At 37.1% G+C, this 18013-nt stretch overlaps 1 protein-coding gene across 2 annotated transcripts in view; it reads right to left on the reverse strand.

Annotated features, from left to right (window-relative positions):
• Positions 1-18013, reverse strand: part of BTG4 (BTG anti-proliferation factor 4) — a 41431-nt gene that overhangs the window by 17521 nt on the left and 5897 nt on the right. Inside the window, exons 2-5 of one of the 2 annotated variants that reach the window (XM_021671097.2) lie at positions 10368-10566; positions 9734-9871; positions 8737-8935; positions 6604-6755 (exon numbers count right to left, since the gene is read on the reverse strand). In XM_021671097.2, the coding sequence (XP_021526772.1) occupies positions 6604-6755; positions 8737-8935; positions 9734-9871; positions 10368-10540 (662 nt within the window). In that variant the 5' untranslated portion in view covers positions 10541-10566. Of the gene's footprint in view, positions 1-6255; positions 6756-8736; positions 8936-9733; positions 9872-10367; positions 10567-18013 lie in introns of those variants that run through there. The other variant, XM_064375304.1, reaches the window with a different exon arrangement.

Consider the following 18013-nt stretch of genomic DNA (forward strand, 5'->3'; position numbering starts at 1 on the left):
AATGACATTCAAAGTGGCAAAGAAAAAAGAAAGTCTAACCTAGAATATAATATCTATCAGAATTATCCTTCAAACATGAAGGAGAAATAAAAGACTTTCATAGAAAAACAAAAGCTGAGGGATTTCACCAACACCGGACCCGTCTTACAAGAAATCTAAAGAAAGCTATTCAATCTGAAAAAACTATGAAAATATATTGAAACAAATGAAATACAACATACCAAAATCAATGGAATACAGCAAAAGTAGTACTAGAAATGCCAGTTTATAGCAATAAATGCCTCCATCAAAAAAGAAGAAAAACTTCAAATAAACAATCTAACAATGCATTCTTGAAGAACTAGAAAAGCAAGAGCAAACCAAACTCAAAAACAGTAGAAGAAATCAAAGATCAGAGCAGAAGTAATAAAATTGAGACTTAAATACAAAACAATAAAATGAAAAGTTGATTATCTGAAAAGATAAAGAAAATTGACAAACCTTTAGCCAGACTAAGAAAAAAGATATTTTCTGTAGGAGACAGCTAAAAAGGAAAAAAGAGAATAACCAAATAAATAAAAGCAGAGATGAAAAGGTAGACATTACAACTGATACCACAGAAGAGCAACTATGCATCAATAATTTGGAAAACCTAGAATAAATGGATAAATTCCTAGACATACAACCTAGCAAGATTGAAATCTGAAGAGACCAAAACCTGAAAAGACCAATAGCAAGTAATGAGATAGAAGCAGTAGTAAAAAGCTCCCTATCAAAGAAAACCCAGGACCTAATGGCTTCACTGCTGAATTCTACCAAACTTTAAAGAACTATGATACCTATTATCCCAGCACTTTGGGAGGCTAAGGTGGATGGATCACTTGAGCCCGGGAGTTCAAGAACCAGCCTGGGCAACATGGTGAAACCCAATCTCTACAAAAAAATCAAAAATAAGTCAGGCATGGTGGTTTGCACCTGTAGTCCCAGCTACCCAGGAAGCTGAGGTAGGAGGATTGCTTGAGCCTGGGAGGCAGAGGTTGAAGTAAGCTGAGATCACACCACTGCGCTCCAGCCTGGGTGGTGGAGTGAGACCCTGTCTCCAAATAAATAAATAAATACTAATGCTATTCATACTATTCTAAAAAATTGGGCTAAAAAATGAATAGGAGGTAATACTTCCAAACTCATACTATGAGGCCAGTATTACTCTGACATCAAAACCAGACAAAGACACAACAACAACAAACAGTACAGGCCAGTATCTCTGATGAATATAGATGCAAAAATCCTCAGTGAAATACTAGCAAACTGAATTCAACAACACATTAAAAAATTATTCATCATGATCATGATCATGTGGGATTCATCCCAGGGATCCAAGGATGGTTAAACATATGCGAAAAATAATGTGATACATCATATCAAGAGAATCAAAGACAAAAACCATATGATTTTTTATTGATTTTTTTATATTTATTTCAAGTTTGGGGATACATATGCAGAACGCGCAGGTTGTTACATAAGTGAATATGTGCCATGGTGGTTTGCTGCAGCTATCAACCTATTACCTAGGTATTAAGCCCCCATGCATTAGCTATTTATCCTGATATTCTCCCTCCCCCGCCTCCTCCCTGACAGGCCCCAGTATGTGATGTTCCCCTCCCTGTGTCCATGTGTTCTCATTGTTCAGCTCCTACTTATGAGTGAAAACATGCAGTGTTTGATTTTCTGTTCCTGTATCAGTTTGCTAAGGATAATGGCTTCCAGCTCCATCCACGTCCCTGCAAAAGACATGATCTCTTTCCTTTTTATGGCCACGTAGTATTCCATGGTGTATACGTACCACATCTTCTTTATCCAGTCTATCACTGATAGTTGATTATATGTCTTTTAGGTTGATTATATGTATTTGCTATTGTGAATAGTGCTGCAATAAACGTATGTATTTGTATATCTTTATAATAGAGTGATTTCTATTCCTTTAGGTACATATCCAGTAATGGGATTCCTGGGTCAAATGGTCATATGATAATTTTGACAGATGCTGAAAAAGCACTCAAAATTCATCATCCCTTCGTGTTTAAAATACTCAACAAATTAGGTACAGAAGGAACATACCTCAAAATCATAAAAGCCACATATGACAAACCCACAGCTAGGATCATACTGAATGGGAAAACTGAAAGCCTTTTCTCTAAGATCTGGAACAAGACAAGAATGCCCACTTTCACCACTTTTATTCAACATAGTACTGGAAGCCCTAGCCAGAACAACTAGACAGCAGAAAGAAACAAAGGGTATCCAAATTGGAAAGGAAGAAGTCAAATTATTCTTCTTTGCAGACAATATAATCTTGTATTTAGAAAAACCTGAAGATTCCACACCAAAAACCTACTGAAACCGAAATCAAATTCAGTGAAGTTGCAGGATATAAAATTCAACATACAAAAATCAGTACCATTTCCATATGCTAACAGTAAACAATCTGAAAAAGAAACCAATAAACTAATCCTATTTACAATAGCTACAAATACAATATCTAGAAAATAAACTTAACCAAAAAAGTGAATATCTACAATGAAAGTTATAAAACATTGATGAAAGAAATTAAAGAGCACAAAAAAAAAGAAAGAGGCCAGGTGCGGTGGCTCATGCCTGTAATCCCAGCACCTTGGGAGGCTGAGGCGGGTGGATCACGAGGTCAGGAGTTCAAGACCAGCCTGGCCAAGACGGTGAAATCCTTTGTCTACTAAAAATACAAAAAAAAAAAAATAGTTAGCCTGGCATGGTGGTGGGTACCTGTAATCCCAGCTACTCAGGAGGCTGAGGCAGAAAATTGCTTGCACCCAGGGAAGCAGAGGTTGCAGTGAGCCGAGATCACACCACTGCACTCCAGCCTGGGCAACAGAGCAAGACTCCATCAAGAAAGGGAGGAAGGAGGAGGGAGGAGGAAGGAGGGAGGAGGGAGGAGGGAGGAAGGAGAGAAGAGAAGGCACAATGGCTCATGCCTGTAATCCCAGCACTTTGGGAAGCTAAAGCAGGAGGATCCCTTGGGCTCAAGAGTTCAAGGCCAGCCTGGGCAACATAGCAAGACCTCGTTCTCTACTAAAAATCAAAAATTAGCCAAGTGCCTGTAGTCCCAGCTACTCAGGAGGCTGAGGCAAGAGGATCACTCGAGCCAGGGAGATCAAGGCTGCAGTGAGCTATGATTGCACCACTGCACTCCAGCCTCCGTGACAGAGTGAGACCAGATCTAAAAAAAAAAAAAAGAAAGAAAAAATAATGAATAAGTGGTACCTATCATCACAGAAAATTTTCAAATTGTAGATCAGGAAGAGCTAATTTGGTTATTATACAAATATACTAATAGGTAGGATATTAAGATATTTAGGGACTTTTCAATTATATTGACTACTTTTAATTACAGTAAAAATATATTGTTGATTATATTTTTTCCCCTACACATTTGCTCAGAGCCTCCTGAGAGACTCTAAAGGATTACACAGGGCTCAAATGCTCATGGATGGCTTCTCAGCCAAACCCTAGCATATTGTGGAATTGATTTCTTCTTGAGTACCAACTTGGAACAATTAATTAAAATGGTCAAGTGCTATGCTACAAGAATTATGAGGCAATCTCTGAACCCAAATCGGGACATTGTGATTGACTAGCAGTGTCCATCAGCAGCATGGGGTTTAGTGGTACAGTGTTGGCTAGAAGATTTTTTTTTAAACCAACCTTGCAAACTGCAAGGGACAGACACTTCATTAATAAAACTCTCTGTGTAAAGGTTCTTGAAAAATCACCCATTCTTCTGACATATCCAAATATTATGTTGCATTTTATATTTAGTGACTATTACATATGGTTGATTTTTTTGTCCAATAAATTGTATACGTAAAGAGCAAAAAGCTTCAGATTTTTACAGCAATTAGTTCTCCATGCCCAGCCTAGAACACAATACTTCTTACTCCACTGACAGAATGATCAACCAACAAGCATTATTTAGTGCTGTGTATCAGATGTTATATTAGGCAACCATTTAATCACCAATAAAGTCATTCAGTCTATAAATATGAACACTGCTATATGCCAAGGTTAAATGACAATATGAGGTATCTGTACTCTGAAAACTCGACTATTGAGAGGATACTGATAACTATGAAACAATTATAATAGATAAGTGCTCTTCTAGGGGCAGATAAAATGCTATAAGGAACTCATAATATATGCCTATAAACTGGACTTGGGGATCAGAAAGTCTTCCTGGAAGGGAAGGCATCTTAAGTGATACCCAAAGATCAAGAGGAAAGGGAGAACAATGAGGCAAGATGAGAAGTATCCTAATAAAGAACACTTAAATACCAGAGTCCCAAGTAATCCCAGCACTTTGGGAGGCCAAGATGGGCAGATCACTTGAGGCCAGGAGCTCGAGACCAGCCTGGCCAACGTGGTGAGACACTGTCTCTACTGAAAATGCAAAAATGACCTGGGCGTGGTGGCACACGTCTGTAGTCCAGCTACCCTGGAGGCTGAGGCACGAGAATTGCTTGAACCCGGGAGGCAAGCTTGCAGTGAGCCAAGATCTCACTACCGCACTCCAGCCTGGGCAACAAAGTGAGACTCTGTCTCAAAGGAGAAAAAAAAAAAACAGAGTGTGAAAGGAGAGCTGAGGTTAGGCTGAAAAGATATGCAGGAACTCAAGTCATTAAGAACAGAAACCATATTCCAGAATTTGAACATTTTCCTGATTGAAACATTTGAAACTGGAGAGTAAAGATTATTTTAGGATGAGGAACAAGACCGGAAACAGTTATTGTTGTTAGTAGACTGTTGCAATAATCAAGTAACTAAAGACAATTGTCTACACAAAGGTAGAAGGCAGGGAGACAGAGAAAATGAAATGTTACCAGAAATTCTAACTTGATGGTTAAGGATTAAAGTACATTCACATACATGCCAGTATCTAAAGTCTAATACTTACACCCATTGCTGGTAGTCTTGTTTTTGCCCCGTTTTCTGGAGACCAGAACTCACCCACACACGTATGGAGGCTGGCAAACATCACAACCACCTCCAGGAGATGCTTTGCTGGGGGGTCAATAAACTAGTATTGTGGTTGCCTTTAGAGAAATCTGGGAAGATTCACTACAACTGCCACACTATAACAGAAAGCTCTTCAAGAGAGGACAAACTCACTTTTCAGCACAAAGAAACTTGACCTTATAAGCCATTAAGGGTAGCTGAGTTTTCCTCCCGAAAAATGCTGCTATGTGCCTTAATGAACCATCATTTGTAGAAAAAAAAAGAAAAAAGAGCTTCACCCAAAGTAATGAGGCTAGCATCAAGCCCCTCTTTGTCAGCACTGGCATGACTGTTGGCATGTCCTACCTGAGTTGGGACTCAAGGTCACAGCTTTTTGTATCCACCCAGAGCCACTGGCCCAAAGCACAAGTCTACTCACAAGAGAACCGAGCTGTGACTTCTCCAATGCTACCAGCTTCCTGGATCCAGCACCACCTAACAGTGAAAACTCAGCAAGAAAACCCAGATGTAGAGAGAAGATACAAGTGGCTGGAGAAGGGAAAAGCCTTAAAATGGATGAGAGAGGAGAAGATAGGGATAAAGTTTTGAGGTAGGAGAAAACAAAAAGAACAAATCTCCTGCTGAGAGCACAGGAGGATGGAGTAAAACAGATTGAGAAGACAGCTACAATATGGCTTAAGTGGAGATTAATAGGAATTCTGAACAACAGCAAGGGCCCAGCTGAGAACACACAGCATGAGTAGGAATGGATCCAGTCAACAAGGTTTCGGGAATTTTCTAACAACTAGAGACACAGAATTTAGAAGAGTCAGACTATTTTGGGTGAGTAAAGTGAAGCTGGATTGTAGAATCTCCCTCCCTAATTTTAAAATCTATAAAATCTAGCAAAGATAAAGTTCACCAGCAGCAGCCTAAGGGGCATTTCTTCATACCATAAACATCGAAAAGTAGCAGCCAAAAGAATTCTCACTGCTATCAAATTGTAGAGACCTGGACTGCAGAGTCATCAACTTTCCCTCTATCAAGTGGTTCAGGGTTAGGGGAGTAGGAATGAATGGTGGCTGGGTGACGTGGCTCACGCCTACAATCCCAACACTTTGGGAGGCCAAGACAGGAGGATTGCTTTGAGCTCAGGAGTTTGAGACCAGCCTGGGCAACAGAGACTCCTTCTTTGCAAAAAAATAAAAAACTTTTAAAAGTTTGTTTCTCACAACAAACTGAACTAAGAAGTATTAAAAACACAGGACATTTATTTAAACCATTACTTTTCATAACTCAAGTCTTATTACAGGTCAGTATGTTCATTCCATTACCTTACTGGGTACATTCACGAATATTACATAAAACTTCATTTAAAATTAAATAAGAATTAAAAGTACAGCTCAGAACAGAGTCATGATCTGTATGAGAGGATTTACCATTGTGTACCCTAGTCCCTAATATGGTTATTTTTTTGTTTCATGGGCCTCTCAACCTTAAACTCATTTTTATTTTAGAGAGAATAAAAGTGCTCCTTTGAGCTCTCGCCCACCACGTGCCCCGTCGCTGCGTCATCGGCGTGTGTTGACCCAGTGGAACCTGTCCACCCGGTGCGCAGCAGGCCTGTAACACTTAGGGCGCTTCTGCGAGCCACGGCAAGTGTTTCCCAGGAGGCCAACACGGCTGTCCACCACATTCTTTTTGCGGGGGATTTGGAACCAAGATTGAAAGGGCTGTTTCAAGTTTTCAACCTGAAAAAAAACAGAAAGTATAAAGATCTCTAACAAGCTAGCTGTAAGGACTAAATATGAACCCATAATTCAAAAGTCAGGCCCTTCGAAAGCATAGGGAGCAAAAATGAAGAGAATTGAAAGTACATAACCATCTTTGAAAACTTCTCTAGCACTTGGTGGGGACATAAGTCACTTTATACTGTACCTTTTTAAAAAGTTAATTAATTTAACTAAAAACTTTTTAATACACTTATTCAAGTTTGTGTTTATTCTTGAGTTGTTGACTTCCATCCCTACCTCACCCCTGCCAGCCAATCCAAAACTGCATGTTCATGATCTCTGGGGCCACGGCCTAGAAATCTTCATTTTTAACACCTAAGATGACTGATAGACTTTTTTACAGATCACACTTTGAAAAGACATTACTGTAAAAGAATATAGCTGATTACAGATCTGATCTGATCCCCAAATGGAAGAAGACCTTTCTAAGCATAAAAATAGAATTAAGGACAAATACCATAAATCCTCATTCAACATTTCTTGGAAAGTAATTTTAAGCGAAATGACATAGAGCAGGTCTTTGAATAACATAGTTTGGTTATAACACTGAGAAAAAAATGGCTTTGTCATACGACATTTTACTTAAAGTCACTGTTTCCAAGAAACTATAATGACACAAATAGTTTAAAAAACCAGGGACAAAACATTTGCCAGAAATAGTTAAAATAGTTCTGGCATATAAAGAACCTATAATAATACATTAGAACTTCAAATAATGAATGGGCGAAGAAGGGAAAATTTGTAAGACAGTAGGTGCTAAAACATTTGGGCACATGGAAATTTAATTGTTTAATTTCACTAATACTGTATTATATATGCATATCATGTTAATCTAATTATCTGTTTTTTCAATGAGAATAGCCAATTCTAGAGAAAGGCACTTTTACATACAGCTGGTGAGACTACAAATAAATACAATTTTCTATATGATGTTTCGGCTATATATTAAAGACCAGTAAAATATTCACATTCAGTGACCTAGTAGTTCTGTGCTCGAGAATCAAATCTCAAGAAATAACCTAAAATTCAGGCATCACTCTACAAGTAATCAGCTTTTTAAAAAATGTTACAACTGTGTGGAAACAATCTGGAATGTCTGCCAACAATAATAAGTTACAAGGGAGACAAATGAATATATTAAAATGTTAATTGCTTTAACATGTAATACATAGGTGATTAAGAGAATATACAGACAAGTATATATATATATCATATTAACAAATTCTCTGTAGATCAGTGTTTTTCAAATTGTGGGTCATGAAATCAATTTAGATGCTTGAAATCAAATGAATTTAATTGGAAGTGTTGGGAGCATTGCTCTTAGTAAAGATAAGCACTGTTTCATGAAACTTTTTAAATATAAATACGCATATTTTTCAATGGGTTGTGGTTTAAAAAGAAGAAAAAGTTGAGAAATACTGCTCTAGTGGCAGAATTTATAGCCATTTGACCTTTCCTAAGTCCAAATTTTCTATAAATGCCATGGTATTTTCAATTAACGAAAGAAAGAAAGAAGAAGGAAGGGAAGGAAGGGAAGGAAGGGAAGGAAGGGAAGGAAGGGAAGGAAGGGAAGGAAGGGAAGGAAGGGAAGGAAGGGAAGGAAGGGAAGGAAGGGAAGGAAGGGCAAGCCAGCCCACCAGTCTAATCTCTGATTATGCAGGAATTTAAGTAAAAGGAAACCTGTGTGTTTTCAAATACTGTATGAAGAAACAGGACAATAAAAGATTAGGGTAGATCCTAAAAGCTCAGTCAAGTGTATGGAATACTCTGTGCAGTGAAGGAGATAGAAAAAGTTTTGCCAAAATACTAAGATTGTGGCTTAAAAATCTTTATAGTTTTGTTCTTTCTATGTTTTGTTTGCTTCTTTGTTTTCATAACAAGTACATTCTTTTTAGAATTAGAGAGTAAAAAGTATAAAAAGAACTGGAACACACTTGACCTGATAAATACTCTTTGGATTGCTGACTTTAGGAATGACATGAGGTTCCTTGCTACAACTTTCTTCATCGCAGGAAGTGCCAGAGGAATCGTCCGATGAGGCTCTACTAACTGCGTAACTGATCTGTTGATACAGTTCCCATTCCTCCCATTTGCCTTTAAAAGAAGCAACTGTAAATGGATGGCTTTTCTCACCATACCTAAGTAGGAAAAGAAATTTAAGTACTGATTAGGGATTCAACTTCCTACAAGTTTTTTTTAATTGCATTTTAGGTTTTGGGGTACATGCAAAGAACATGCAAGACTGTTGCATAGGTACACACATGGCAGTGTGATTTGCTGCCTTCCTCCCCATCACCTATATCTGGCATTTCCTCCCATGCTATCTCTCCCCAACTCCCCACCCCCTGCTGTCCCTTCCCTATTTCCCCCACCCGACAGACCCCAGTGTGTGATGCTCCCCTCCCTGTCTCCATGTGTTCTCATTGTTCAACACTCACCTATATGCTAACTTATTTTAAAAGAAATTGCCTTTAAAAATTGAAGGACATTATGATCTTCACCTACTACACTGTTATAAATGAGGATATTCTATAAGAGCTATTTTGGTTAATTGTTCAGAAAAAAACAGACTAGTTTCTTTTGATTCAGTTAATGAACTGAATTGTCCCATAGTAGATAACTCTTCTTTCTTTCTGATATTGCCTATAATACTTATCTGCTATCAACCTATGGTTTGTAATAGATACTGTTACCAATCTATAGTTTGTATCACGGTGCAGTGATTAAAGCCAGATTTCAAATATTTTGCAAAATCATTGTGCTTTCCACTTCACCCATTTTGAATAGAAGTCTGCATTTTCTAACAGAAGTTTGCATCTAATATCTTAACCAAGAAGTGTCCCTGCTGCTAACTCAAGGCTTTGGGGCATCATCTTTTATGAAGGTAGATGAAGTTTCCAGGAATCACATAGCACACAAACTATGAGATTACTCACCTACAGCACACTTCAAAGGGATCTACCCATATGGTCAGCTCCTTTGGAAGTCCCAGGTGAAAAAAATCCACCTTACTCTCCGCACATGCCCTTTCTAGAATGGGATCTTTATTCTGATTGTTGTTTATCCTGATGCACCTTAAAAAAAAAAAAAAAAAAAAAAAAAAAAAGTGAAGGGAGATGAAGATGTGATAACAGGTACTTTAGCAGGAAAATTACATTGTTCACACACTGTTCCAATACACATAGCTCCCACCTCACCCCCACCTTCCCCTCAGCCTCCCCCACCCTCCACTCTTACAAGTAAGACATCATCAACTTTTGATACAGTGGCTCAGAATGTATGTTGCATCACCAAGTCACAAAATTAGTTTACCTGATACTCACAGCTTATCTTTCATGGCAAACACAAACTAGAAATTGCTTAATCTACCTCACATAAGGGTGTTTATTCTGTCGTTTCCATTCACACTGTCATCTACTATATCTTTCAAGTCCACATTCAAACAAATGTTAAGTCGAGCCTATACAATTTTCATTATTATGTACAGAAAACAAGATCACTCCATTTTCCTAGGAGTTGGCTGTTGCTTCATGATTACCTCCCTTTGCCGTCCCATGTGCTAGCTCTCACCTGAAGGCTTGCCCTTTAGAAGGGCAATCAGAGTGCCAGTGACTTCTGTATGTTTCAAACAAGATCGTCATCAGCTTTTCTGCAAAGTCTTCTATTTGCTTTTTACTTAGTTTATCATGTTTTTTCACCAATCTTGTGACAAAGAAAACTGTTGTTGCAATTTCATCCCTCATGATTCAAGAAAAATAGATAAGAAGGTCTGAAATCATTTAAAGGGAGAAAGAAAAAATAGAAACAAATGTTTAACTCATTCTCAATATTTAACTGCCATTTAGAAATTTTACATACCTTAAAAGTAAAACAGAGACAATTTGCTAGAAAGAAGTCTTTAGTAAACTAGATAAGTACATGAACACTATAAATCAACATAACAGCCAAGAACAGCAGTTCCTCAAACAGCCCATTTTTAAAGGTTTTCAAAGGGAAAAAAAAAAAGTCTTTTTAAAATTTTAAAGCACTAATAAATGAAACATCACTGTGCAACTTAAAAATATCCGGATATGGGACAGTAATTACCTTAAGCATCACTTTTTAAAGATACATTAACAAAGAGCAAAATATTTCAGGAGAGAGTAATTCCAAAATGTTGCTCACAAGTTGCATGCTTTAAGAATAAACAAACACATTACTTGCCAACAAAAGCTCTTTAGCCCTCGAGAAAAGCGAGAGTTAGAAGACCAACTGCAGGATCCCCTTTGTTTCCAACTCTCACCCACACCTGTTTATGAGTTTGAAGCTGAAGTTTATATAAGCCTGGGCCCTAAAGGCTGATGGGTGTTTCACCTTGCACAGGCACTGCCTATTGAGATAATCATATAGTTTTTCATATACCAATCTGGTCTCCATCTGATTGCTCCTTGGCATAAGTGGGGTTTGGTTCTCTGTTTACAAAGTGTTTAAAAATTTCAAACTGGATCTATATTTTCTATTTTGCTGTTATAATCTTATCTTTTATAACACAGAGTGAGAATCAAGCATTCTTCTTCTGTATCCTTATATCATACATTCCAATAATGTCATCTCTAACTTAGCTGTTAATATATTAAAGAATTCTGCCTTCGATTTCTTACAAAACTTGTAAGGACCACTTTGAGCAGTCATTATGTTAACGACACATTTTTTACTAAAGTGTCTATTTGTAGGATAAGTGGAAGAGATCTGAGTTTATCTAACCTCACCAGTTCTCAAAGGGTGGGTCAGTGACCACGTGATCTGGACTCATCATATTGCTTGTTAAAAATTCAGATTCTTGGCTGGGCATGGTGGATCATGCCTGTAATCCCAGCACTTTGGGAAGCCGACATAAGCAGATCACCTGAGACCAGGAGTTCAAGACCATTCTGGCCAACATGGTGAAACCCCATCTCTACTAAAAATACAAAAATTAGCCAGGTATAGTGATGGGTGCCTGTAATCCCAGCTACTCAGAAGGCTGAGGCAGGAGAATTGCTTGAACCCAGGAGACGGAGGTTGCAGTGAGCCAAGATCACACCACTGCACTCCAGACTGGGTGACAGAGCAAGACTCCATCTCAAAAAAAAACTTTTTTTTTTTTATTTTTAATTTCAGATTCTTGGACCTTATTTCAGATCTGCTGAAGCAACTCTTCTCAAGGTAAGGGCTGGCAATCAGTAGTTACCAAGTTCCCCCAGGTGATTCTAATACCCACTAAGCGTTAAGAACCACCACACCTGATATACATAAGTCTTTAATGCTCATAATTAGTGATCATTCAGTTTCTTCATTAGTGCAAAAGAATTCACTGTCTTACAAAGAAGTCCATTTCATTTCTAAAAAGCTCCAAATAACAGCCAGCACTTCCTATCTATGTGGAGCCTAATCTACCTCCGATTTTTCTACATGTGCAGCCTAGTTTCCTTCTGGAACTACACCAATTGTGTCTAATGTTCCACCACTTGATGACATTTCAAATACTAGCTACTCAGCTTCCCTCAGCCTTCTCTTTGTGGAGCCTAAATAGTCTCAGCTTTTTAATAGTTCCTCCTATAGACTCAGCTCACCATGCTGGGTACTCACATCACAGTGAGTGTCAGGTGTGTGAGTAATCCTCTTTTTCCAGTGTGAGGCTCAGACTTGCACACGATGCTCCAGGTGTGCTTCACCCCTAGAGACTGTAATGGGACTGTTGCTTCCCTCCCTCTGAATACTGTATTCCAGAACACAGCCTCAGGTGGTTTTTAGCTTGTTAGCAATGGCATCATACCACTGACTCACATTGAACTTGCAAGCACTCTTTTTCACTAATGCTATCATGTTGTCCTGTCTTTCCCTTCCTGCACAATACAAAGTTTAAAAATATGGGCATTAAGATCAGATACACCTGGGTGTGAACTGCAACTTTAGGGCTCACCATCTGTGTAAACTTGGGCAACTTAATTTTCTGCCTGTGAAATGGGAGGTACAATAGAACCTCATTAGGTTGTTATTAAGATTATAATAGATAACATTAAAGCACTTGCTCTTGAGCTGGGCAGAGGGCCTCATCCCTGTAATGCAAACACTTTGGGCCCAGGCAAAAGGATCACTTGAGGTCAGGAGTTTGAGGCCAGCCTGGGTGACTCAGTAAGACCCCTGTCTCTATAAAAATTTTAAAAGTCAGCTTGGTGTGGCATGTACCTGTAGCCTTCTAGAAAGACTGAGGTGGAAAGATCACTTAAGACCAGGAGTTCAAGGCTGCAGTAAGCTATGAGCTGTGATTGGGCCACTGTGCCTGAGCAAGACAGCAAAGACCCTGTCTCAAAAAAAATTTTAAAAACCTTTCACCAGTGATGAACTGAGATGAAATACATATATTAGGTAGTGTGCTGGCTATTGTAATGTCTTTGATGCTTGAGAGGTATATGAAATGGTAAGTATAAGGATTATCAAAGTTGGTTAAGGATACAAAAATGGATAGAAGGAATTAGTTCTAGTATTCTAGTACAGTAGAGAAATTATAGGTAACAATTGTTGTATATTTCAAAATAGCTAGAAAATTTGTAATGTTCTCAAAACACAAAGAAAAGATAAACATTTGAGGTAATGGATATCCCAATTATCTAATTTGATCATCATACATTGTCTACAAGTATTAAAATATTACATGTACCCCCAAAATACATTATATATCAATTTTTAAAAATTGTTTAAAAGAACTATGAAATTGGATGGGTGAGTATCTTGATATCTAAGAATATGATTTAAGATTTAATTAAGATTAATTCAATTTAGTAAATATTTAAAACTCTTCTATGTACCCAGAACATATTAAAATAAACAAAAGTGAAAGTAGGACCTTAATAACCTTCCAATTCCATAGTTCTTGTTTGTTTCAACTGTCCATGATGTAGTTCTCATTCCTCTTCCTCAGTGTACCTCAGCCTGGGGTACACAAACTGTTGCACTTTGGAATCACCTGAAGATCTTTTAAAAATAGCAATGTCTGCCTCCTATCCCTTACCCCAGATATTCTCTTTTTTTCAATAGAGACGGGGTCTCCCTATGTTGCCCAGGCTGGTCTTGAACTCCTGGGCTCAAGAAACCCTCCTGCCTTGGCCTCTCAGAATGCCAGGATTATAGGTGTGAGCCACCATGCCTGGCCAAGACTTAATTGGTATGTAGTGCAACCTGCACATCAGGATTTTCAAGTTTCCCAAGTGATTCCAATGTGAAGCAAAAATGGAAATCATTAAGATACATACCGCCTTAGTTGTGAAGATTTTAAGCTCATTTTACACTTTCGATTGCTTAATAATGCCTTAAGTTTGACAGGCATTAGGACAAATTTGCATCATTTATTCTCATATTTTCCTAGCCATTTGCCTTGGTAACTTTTGCAAAGATTATTTTTTAAAATTTAGGTTAGAAAGGACAAAGTGGAAAATTAGGGTAACTCCCTGTATACTGCTGAAATTTTGCTTCTGAATTAAAGGCAACAGATGCATTAGCAAACACAATTTTTTTCTTTTCAAATGGTTAGTTTGCATTTACAATAATAGAATGGTGCCAGGTGTTTAATAATTCTTTCATTACTTCATATTCCTGATGACAAACTGTTCCCTTGCACTTTGAGTTGGTGAAGTACATTAACTGATGAGGTTTTGAACCCTCTCCTAGCATTATTTTCTGCAACAGGCCCAGGCAGGCCTTGGAATTTATGAATAGAATGATAGAATAACAATGTACTTAGATTTCAGGAAAGAACAATCAAATAAAAAGTAAACATCATGCAAGATTTCCTTCGGTTACTTGTTTATGACTTGAAACACCTTATTTAAATCACCTCCTTTTCATTAATGACAACTACACCTTCTGTTTTAATTAATACTCAGTGACTATTTACTGACCACCTACTACACAGACACTAAATATTAGTGGGGCTGGGGATAAAAACAAAATTCAACTTTCCTTTCAAGAGGCTTATCATCTAGAGAAGGAAATCAAATATATACACAAGGGACTACTTGGATGTAAAGTTTGGGAAATGAAATACTTAAAATTTACTCCAAAATACTAATGACCAAGAGATTCATGTTATCATTGAAAGAATGAAGTTCAGTGGAAGAGTCAGCATAAAACAAATGGTGATTCATTCAGATTGAGGTATACTAAGCTTTCAATGGTAATTAAATACCCAAGTAGTAATGTCCACTGACAAGATGTTAGAATTTAGCAGAAAGACCAACCTGGGCTGGCCTAAACCAATCCCCAGCTAAGTAGAAGTAAAAGTGACTGCTGAAAATTTGAAAAACTCTCCCACTGTCCTTGTGTAAGGTCTAAAATTCTCATTATAAGACATTTGTTCCTTTGCTTAAAACCTTGTCTTTCAAGGATTTCTTTTTGAAAATGTCTGATGAGCTATCTGTAGTAGAGCAACAGGATGGTGTTCTGTTTGGGTGAGGGGATTATTTCTGGGTAAAGAACCACACAAAACAAGAAATAGGAGGTTCTGGCCATTTGGAATGAGGATAAAGAACAGAAAGGAGGTGAAGCAGCAAAGACATATTTTACTTCCCATTATGTCTGTAACAGAGACTCAAATGGTATAAAACATGAATATGGCTGAAATGACCCTGTACAAGTAACAGTTTCTAGAATTGCATTCTTCATTTTAAACTAAGGAAATTCAACTTGATGGCTAAGGAACAGTCAAGACCCAAAGTTCATCAATGAAGGTGAAAGTCAAAAATCTGGTTCTACATTTGTCTTCTGCATTTTAGCAAAATTTCACTTATAAAATGAAAATATTTATGCTTATAGAAGTTTATAAATAGGCAAAATAAGTTTAAAATATCCCCAGAATTGAATATTGTTTGCTGGACTTATGATATAATAACCATTCTTATAACCCCATTTCATTTCTTTAGCTTCCCTCCCTAAACTACAACTTATATTCCTAGGTTCACCCATCCATTTGCAAATACATGTCATTGCCAAAGAAGGGAAAGGTATAGATGTTTTAGCAAAATTCCACTTCTGACAGAAATATATTCTTTTAATAACAGCAAGCAAGTAGCACTATTTTATAAAACAATGAACTGATTCTACTCACACATAAACTTAGTTCCATTATGGTCGTCACATAAAAGGAAGTTACACTGATTGTTTAAACAAAATTGCATATCCCAAAACATTACCTAATAAAATTCTACAGCCATACAATGTTGATTTGAACCCAGAAGAAGTTAATTTTAGCGTAGCCTGATCAAAGTAAAATTTCTTTACTGATAATACTATGCAAGTATTTTATTTGCCACAAGCCTTCTTCCTAATTTGTACTTTCTATGTGCATACTGAGCATTCAGAATGTAAGTGGCATTGTTTCAAAGAGCACAAAAGATATATACACTTATATAACATTTCAAGTTAGAAACCAAGATAACTCCTATTCAACATAGTACTGGAAGTACTAGCCAGAGCTATCAGGCAAGAGAAAGAAATAAAAGGTATCCGAATTGGAAAAGTAAGTCAAATTATCTCTGTTCACTGACAATATGATTGTATACCTAGAAAACCATAAAGACTCCTCTAGAAAACTCCTTGACCTGATTAACAACTTCAGTAAAGTCTCAGGATACAAAATCAATGTGCAAAATTCAGTAGCATTTCTATAAATAATAATATCCAAGCCAAGAACCAAATTAAGAACGCAATCCCATTTACAATAGCCACAAAAAAAGAGCAAACTATCTAGGAATACATTTAACCAAGGAAGTGAAAGACCTCTACAAGGAGAACTACAAAACACTGATGAAAGAAACTGTAGATGACACAAATAAATGGAAAAACATTTCATGATCATGGATTGGAAGAACTAATATGGTTAAAATAACCACTTGCTCAAGCAATCTACAAATTCAATGCAATCCCTATCAAATTGCCAGCCTCATTTTTCACAGGATTAGGAAAAACAATCCTAAAGTTTTGGACCCCAAAAAAAGTCCAAATAGCCAAAGAAATCCTAAGCAAAAAAAACAAAGTCAGAGGCATTATACTGCCTGATTTTGAATTATACTATAAGGCTATAGTAACTAAAATAGCAAGGTCCTGCTACAAAAACAGACCCAGAGATTAATGATACAGTATAGGGTTCTCTAATCCAGAAATAAAGCTACAGCCAACTGAACTTCAATTAAAGCCAACAAAAATAAACAATGGGAAACAAGACACCCTATTCAATAAATGAAGCTGGGAAAACTGGCTAGCCATAGGCTGAAGATTGAAACTAAATCCCTATCTCTTAACATATACAAAATTACCTACAGATGGATTAAAGACCTAAATGTAAAACTATAAAACTGAAACTATAAAAATCCTAAAAGAAAACCTATGAAAATCCCTTATGGACATTGGCTTAGGCAAATAATTTATGATGAAGATTCCAAACACAAGTGCAATAAAAACAAAGATAGAGAAATAGGACATAAACTAAAAGTTTCTGCACAGTAAAATAAATAATCAATAGGATAAAAAGACAACCCACAGAATGGGAGAAAATGTTTACAAATTATACCTCCAACAAAGAATTAGTATCTAGAATCTACAAGAAATTCAAACAACAAACAAACACAAACCCATTGAAAATGGGCAAAGGACATGAACAGACATTTCTCAAAAGAAGAAATACAAACAGCTAACAAACATACGAAAAAATGCACATCACTAATAATCAGAGAAATTCAAATTAAAACCACATTGAGATACCATCTCACTCCAGTCAGAATGGCTTTTATTAAAAAGTCAAAAAAAACCATATGTTGGCATGTATGCAGAGAAAAGGGAATGCTTACACACTGTTGGTGGGAATGAAAATTAATTCAACCTCTATGGAAAACAGTGTAGAGATATCTCAAAGAACCAAAAATAGAACTATCATTCGACTCAGTAATCCCACTACTGGATATCTAACCAAAGGAAAAGAAAACATTATATTAAAAAGACACTTGTGTATTTATTGTAACACCATTTACAATTAGAGCAAAGTCACGGAACCTACCTAAATGTCTACCAACTGTTGATTGGATAAAGAAAATATGGTGTATATATACACCATAGAATACTACACTGTCATAAAAGAAGAAGGAAATAATGTCCTTTGCAGCAACATGGATGAAGCTGGAGGCCATTACCCCAAGTGAACTAACCCA

This window comes from Aotus nancymaae, unplaced genomic scaffold (genome assembly GCF_030222135.1).
Source record: "Aotus nancymaae isolate 86718 unplaced genomic scaffold, 86718_ANA_hifiasm-v0.15.2.pri h1tg000012l, whole genome shotgun sequence".
Lineage (NCBI taxonomy): Eukaryota > Metazoa > Chordata > Mammalia > Primates > Aotidae > Aotus > Aotus nancymaae.